The following is a 6,458-nucleotide window of genomic DNA, read 5'->3' as shown; positions in this document are numbered from 1 at the left end:
TTTTTTTTTTTTGAGATAGAATCTCTCTCTGTCATCCTGGGTAGAGTGCCATGGCATCATTATAGCTCATAGCAACCTCAAACTCCTGGGCTCAGGAGATCCCCTTGTCTCAGCGCCTGGAATAGCTGGAACACCCGGCTAGTTTTTCCATTTTTTGTAGAGATGGGGTCTTGCTCTTGCTCAGGCTGGTCTCGAACTCCTGAGCTCAAGCAATCCACACGCCCGGCCTCCCAGAGTGCTAGGATTACAGGCGCGAGCCACCACAACCCACCTTCTACATTTAGACAGATGCACAAATACCACTGTGTTACAGGGGCCTGAAGTATTCAGGACAGGAATATACTGTATAGGTAGCACTGTGGCCTGGGAGCAGTAGGCCACACTACACAGCCTGGATGGGTAGTAGGATATACATTCTAGGCTGTGTAAACACACTCTGAAATTCATACAATGACAAAATTGCCTAACGACACATTTCTTAGAATGTATACCAGTTCTTGCATGTGATGCATGACTATATTTCCTTTTTACCCCTCCTCCCCCTTTCTGGATTATAAAAGAACTGATAATATCCCATTGTTGCCTAGGCGATCTGGCACGTTAATGATCATAGTTCTACCCGTTTGCAGAGTTTTAGAACCATGGCCTCCAGACCCACAATCTGGCCTGATCCTCCTGCTGCCTTCAATCCACTAACTCCTTTTATTAGTAGAATTCACTTCTCTCACTCACTAGCTGTTGTCCAACTAAGTGTGGCCTGGTAGGATGCAATGCCAAACTGCTAGTTTTTGTTTGGGACTCAGGGAGGGAGATGCTAGAGAAAGGTAGTAATGACTCAGAAATGAGTTCAAAATGAGGGCTCTGATAATCCAAGGACAGAGGTGCTGAATTTCTGCTGTGTGGGTATGTGTGTGTACGTATGTGTGCACATGTTCGTAGGGGTCCAACGCAGCTGAACCTCTGAAATCATTATGTCTAGCAGTTCCTTGACTCTGAGGTAGGGCCACATAAGGGATTCCCTCCTTTTCCCTCCAGGAATAGGGTGTGGGAGGCCAGATGACTTGGGCCTTCCTGTCCCTTCCACCCCACCCCCACTGCCACATCATCACCTCCCACATCTGCACTGGGAATACAGCATCCCCTTCCCCTCCAAAGAACTCACACCACCACAGAAGCCTTTCCCCCAAATCTCTCTCTCTTTGCCTGGCCACCCAAGCAGCCCACCCCGCTTAACTGCACTTTTCCATAAATGCTGCTGCCCCCAATCTTCCCTATTAGGACTGCCAAGGCTCAGAGCTATTTTTACCTCATTCTCTTCTCAGGCTGCAGACTTCAGGGGGAGGAGTGGCCTCTGCTTTCCTCCAGCAGCAGAGTCTCCACTCCCTCTTCCCCACCTGGAACATCTGTTTTACAGCTCAGGGAAGTTCTGCTTCCCCCAGCCCCACCCTAGTAGCTGCAGTCTTTTCTTTATCTCTGAGTTTCTTCCCTGGTTGGGAACATTTTGGTTCTTCATTATTTCCGCTGTGGGTTGGGGGCTCAATAAAGCCACTCTTACAACCTCAACTCTCAGCCCACCACTCACCTTGGTTTAGGACAGATGCAGTAAAAGCCACAGAACAGAACTCACCCCCCCACACACACACACAGGCACAGTATATACACACACCCTGGGGGCATGCCAGAGCTCAACAGGGATGCCACTAGACTCTGCAGAGAAGGCTTTCTCCCTCTATACCTGTCCTTCCCTCAGAATCTCCACCTTTAGCATAGGGAGGTTTACCTTCAGGCTGAGATCTTTTCTGGGTTCTATGGCCTAGGACACTTAGGGTGAGAAGGGTCATCCATATTAAGATTTTCATGGTGGCCTTCTACCACACCACGGCTCTGGAGAAAATACAGAGCTGGCTTGCTGTCCCAGACTCCTGTTTTGTTCCCCCAGAACAAATAGGGCACAGTGACTCACACCTGAAATGCCAGCATTTTTGGAGGCTGAGGCAGGAGGATCCCTTGAGCCCAGGAGGTTGAGGTTGCAGTGAGCTGTGATGATGCCACTGCACTCTAGCTGGAGCAACAGAGCAATACTTTATCCCCTCCCCCCAAAAAACCTCCCAAAACACAACCCCCCCCAACCCTCTTCCTCCTTTATCTCCACTTAGTTAGATAAATGGAAAACGCAGCTCTGGGCAAACATTCTCTATCCAAACACTGCTGTAAGTGGGGGCAGTGGGTAAGGGTCAGGAGAGGCACAAGAGTCATTTCTGCTTCTATCCTATTAGCACCTCTTTTCTGGGTCACCCACCTCTGTGTCTCTACTCTCTCAGACCGCATCTCTTAACTCTTCCCAGAGAAACCGAGCAAGGACCTCACCTCACCCCAGATGGTCACTCAACCCAGCTTGGTACCAGAGTCAGTGGAACCACAACTCCCTGACTGGGGTCTTCTCTGTGCGGAAGAGCTAGCCTTCCATTTCTACCCCTATTCTCTTCAGGAGGGAGAGCCAGGAGAAGAGGGAGTACAGTCCGACCCTACCAGCCCCCACGATTCCCTCTCCTGGAGCGGGAGCATCAGCCAGGCTTTCAGGAAGCAGGGTGGAGGCAGGGTCAGGGACATTCCCGTCCCGCCCAAGTTCACCAAGAGCTGAGTTCAGATTCATTCCTGGTGAGACTGGGGAAGAGGAGTGGAGAGTAGCAGCAACACAGACTGTCAGGTTTATTTGGGGTTATGATACAAAAACTCCATTTTTATCCAGGCAGAAGGAATGGGGAGAGGAGGAAAGAAAGCAACAAGGCTGGGGCGCGCCTACCTCCTCCCCTGCTGCGCCTGGCCTCCGCCCCCGCAGGCATGCGGGGGTGATTCACCGCGCCCAGACCGCGGGACCCTGCGGAGGCTCTGCACCCTCCTCCGCCAGCCCCCAGTGCTTTCCTCCCGCCCACCCTTCCCCGCCCGGCCTGCTTCCAGAAGGCCGAGGTGCCGGCGCGCAGAGGGCCAGCGTGTGTTCTAGGGCCTGAAAGCGCCTGGAGGCCAGGGTCAGATGGCAGCGAGGGGACAAGGGGTAGACAGCGGAGGCTGATGCGGGGGCGTGGGGTCCCGGGAGGGAAGCTGGCGGTCGCGTCCCTTGCCTGGCGCAGCCCCCGCGGTGCGTTCCTGAGCCCTGAATCACCCGCTATATCGGGCGGGCAGGCACGGAGGCCCCAGGCCCCGGCCGCGCCGCCAGTGTCCGCTTACAGCGGGCCCCAACGGCCGCCAGGAACCCCTGGCTTTCCTGGAAATTTCCCCAACTAGAAGACGTTTGACAGCTAAGCTGGGGCGGTCTGCGCGGGACAGTGCCCCCGAGTCCCGCCCTCTAACTCGGTTCTACTACAAGTTTGAGACAGGAGGGAGGGGACTGATTGGGGAGGTGCAGGGTGCAGAGCGCGCCCTTCTGCACGCCCGAAGAGTCCGCCGCTCCCCTAGTCCTGCCCAGCCTAGGCGCGCTCGCCGGAAGGAGGGTGGATCTCCCGAGCGCCCAGGCCAAGCTGGCTCGAGAGCCGTGCGGCGGGCAGGTCTCCCCACCCCAAGCCCCAGGTGGGAGACGCGGGCTGGGCGCAGAAGCTCTGCTCTGGGTGCGGTCTGCCCCGCGGGCTCACCTGGTAGATCATGACTTTAAAGTTGCGGCGCCGCAGCAGCTCAGCCTCATTGACCTCCAGCTTCTTGATCTGGCCCGCCTGGCGCTCCAGGCTGCCGCGCACGGTCTTCACGTTGACGCTGACCTTGCGCACCTTCTCCAGCAACTTGCTCACTGTGTTACTCGTGGTGGCGTGTGCCTTGCTTAGCTTGCTCAGCTCGCCCTGGATGCTCTGCACGGCGCCCTCCATCTCCGCCTGTCGCTCCTCCAGCTGGGCTTGGGTCAGCTGGATCTGGTCGACGGCGCCGATGATTTTGTCAAGAAGGCTCAGCACCAACACGCCATTCACCTGGTCAGACTTGATCAGCTCCTCAGAGCCGGCCCCGGACGGCTCCTCCGCTGCCGGCGCCCCCACAGGTGAGGGCTCTGGGCCCTCCGGGTCGGGGTACCCGGCAAGCGGCCGCTCGACGATGTGGAGCGTGACGTCCTCCATGGCTACCCGGAGCCGTGCGGGGCCGGCCGGGTGGAGCTGAACAGCCGGAGCTGGAGACCTGGAGAGAAGGAGGAGCAGGAGGGGGAGAGCTATCAAGAGCGGAGGAAACTCGAGCCACGTCCGTGCGCACCGGGACGCCGGCCAGAACTGCGGGGCGGGGGATCCGTGCGCACCCCGGCTCCCTGGCCAAACCCCGGAGTCTCGTCGCGCATTGGCTGGCCCCACCCCAGAGAGGGAGGGACCGGGGCAGAAGGGTAGACCAGCGAGGGGGAGCTGTGGAGGGGGACCCGAGAGCCGCGCGCCCCACCCTTCCCAGGATGGTTGGAATAGTTGGAGCGGGAGACCAGGGCCTCCGCTGGCAGCGGGCAGCTGGAGCGGGACTGGGCCGGAGGAATGTGAGTTGAGGAAGGGAATCAGGTCTTGAGTGTGTGGCTTGCCTTTTCCCTCTCCCATTCTTTGCTCATCCGCAAACCGACTAAATCTTAAGGCATTTTATAGAGTTGGGAGTTGGGTGGACCATGAGATCCTGAGATTATAGCCAAAACCTTTTATTTGCCTATGCCTAGTTTTTGAGGGTAAAGGTATCCTTGCCCACCACGATCTTTTCGACCTCGTAGTTACCAACCCGCTGTTCTAAAAGCTTTGAGGGGGTGGTGGTGCAAGGGAAGGAAGAGAAAGGTTAGGTTCATGTGCTGAGGGGCTGCGAAGCTCCTCTAGATTCCTCTTAGAATTGTCCTAACGGTAAGGTTACGATGGACAATAAAATACGAAGTAAAGCCCTGCTTTACCCACCACTTATCTCTCTCTAAAAATCACCGTTCCCCGGGCCCTCTGCCCTCCAACAGGTCTCGACACCAATCTCAGAGAGCAGGATCTGTGGGTGATGTGTTGGTTCTTTAGATCCCTGAGACCAGCGCTAATCATGATGTTTTGACATCTCCTCGTTTGACAGGAGGAGGTGGGCCTGGAGAGGCTTGCCAGAGGTCACTCGCAGGGTCGTGTTGGCACCGGCACTTGAACCCAGGTCTCTGGACTCCTGCTTCCTTGCTTCTACCTTAGCACTCTGGGCCTTTTTCTGGGCGGGGAGGTGGGTCACCCCTATGTGCTGGTGTGACCCTGCTGGCTCGAGGATTAACTAAAGGTTTTTTTTTTTCCCAAGACATAGTCTCACTATGTCACCCTGGGTAGAGTACCTTGGCGTCACAGCTCACAGCAACCTCAAACTCTTGGGCTGAAGCGATTCTCTTGCCTCAGTCTCCCAAGTAGCTGGGACTACAGGAGCCCGCCCAACGCCCACCTATTTTTGTTGTTGTTGCAGTTGTTATTGTTGTTTAGCAGGCTCAGGCCAGTTCGAACCCTCCAGTCTTGATGTATGTGGTCGGCGCCCTACCCACTGAGCTACTGGCTCCGCCCAACTAAAACATTTTCGTTCCTGGTGGCTACAAAGGAGCCGTCAACTCTGAGCAGGCCCACCAGAGGAGCGTTCTTAGTGGAGAAGACCAGAGAAGGAGGCTGCCCCTCCTCCTTTATTTTGCTCTCTAGCAGCAGCCTGGCTGTGTGAGTCCTCTGGAGCCCCACCAGCTCCCTTTCCCACAGAAAAGCTGCAGCCCTTTCCCCTGCTTTGGAAACCAAGCTTGGGTTTCCCCAGCTGGATGGATGATTGTCTCGGCAAAAGGTCGCTTCTAGTCTGGCATCCACCGTCATTAGGAAAAGTGAAAAACTGCTGCTAGGGCACCCCAAACCTCCTCAATCCAGGCAACCCATGCACCCAAAAAGGAACTCCAGAGAATAGTGGCTGAGATATTGTCCTAACAACTAGTGGATGAAATACTTGCCCTAACACTTCAATAGCTGTTTCCGCATAAACAAGTAGCTTTCTCATTTAAGGGTCAAACTGGCATATAAAATCTTATATTCACATGTAGCTGTTAGCACCGGAAGATTACCAATTTATTTTAGAATTTAAGAGGAATGTGTTACAGTAACTTAACTTCCTTCTACTAAGGACTGATAAAGCTTTAAAAAAAAAGAATAAAAAAAAAAGAATGATAGCTTATTTGATTAGATTGTTTTAACAGATGACATTGAAGGAACAAACTGCAAAGAGCATACAAAGAAATACAGGGAAAAGTAACTTTATTTCTACCTCTGTCCCTAGTAACTAGTTCTCTTTCCAGGAGATATTAATTATTACTATTTTCTTGTGGAATCTTCCATAGAAATTTCTGGGGCCTGGAGAGGTGGCTCACAACTGTAATCCTAGCACTCTAGGAAGCCAGGAGGGTGGATTGCTTGAGCTCCATAGTTCGAGACCAGCCTAAGCAAGAGTGAGACCACATCTCTACTAAAAATAGAAAAAGT

The 6,458-nt window shown here is 54.2% G+C and overlaps 1 protein-coding gene across 1 annotated transcript in view; it reads right to left on the bottom strand.

Annotated features, from left to right (window-relative positions):
* CAVIN1 (caveolae associated protein 1) overlaps positions 1-4,304 on the bottom strand; it is a 14,315-nt gene extending 10,011 nt beyond the window's left edge. The window contains exon 1 of the mRNA XM_012803057.2: positions 3,627-4,304. Within this exon, the coding sequence (XP_012658511.1) occupies positions 3,627-4,097 (471 nt within the window). The 5' untranslated portion in view covers positions 4,098-4,304. The remainder of the gene's footprint in view (positions 1-3,626) is intronic.
* Positions 4,305-6,458: the final 2,154 nt, after the last annotated feature.

The sequence above is a fragment of the Otolemur garnettii genome, unplaced genomic scaffold (assembly GCF_000181295.1).
Source record: "Otolemur garnettii isolate 467f Iridium unplaced genomic scaffold, OtoGar3 scaffold00018, whole genome shotgun sequence".
NCBI classification, from domain to species: Eukaryota; Metazoa; Chordata; class Mammalia; order Primates; family Galagidae; genus Otolemur; species Otolemur garnettii.
Note: the sequence above shows the minus strand (reverse complement) of the source record. Positions and strands in the feature narration are given on the sequence as shown.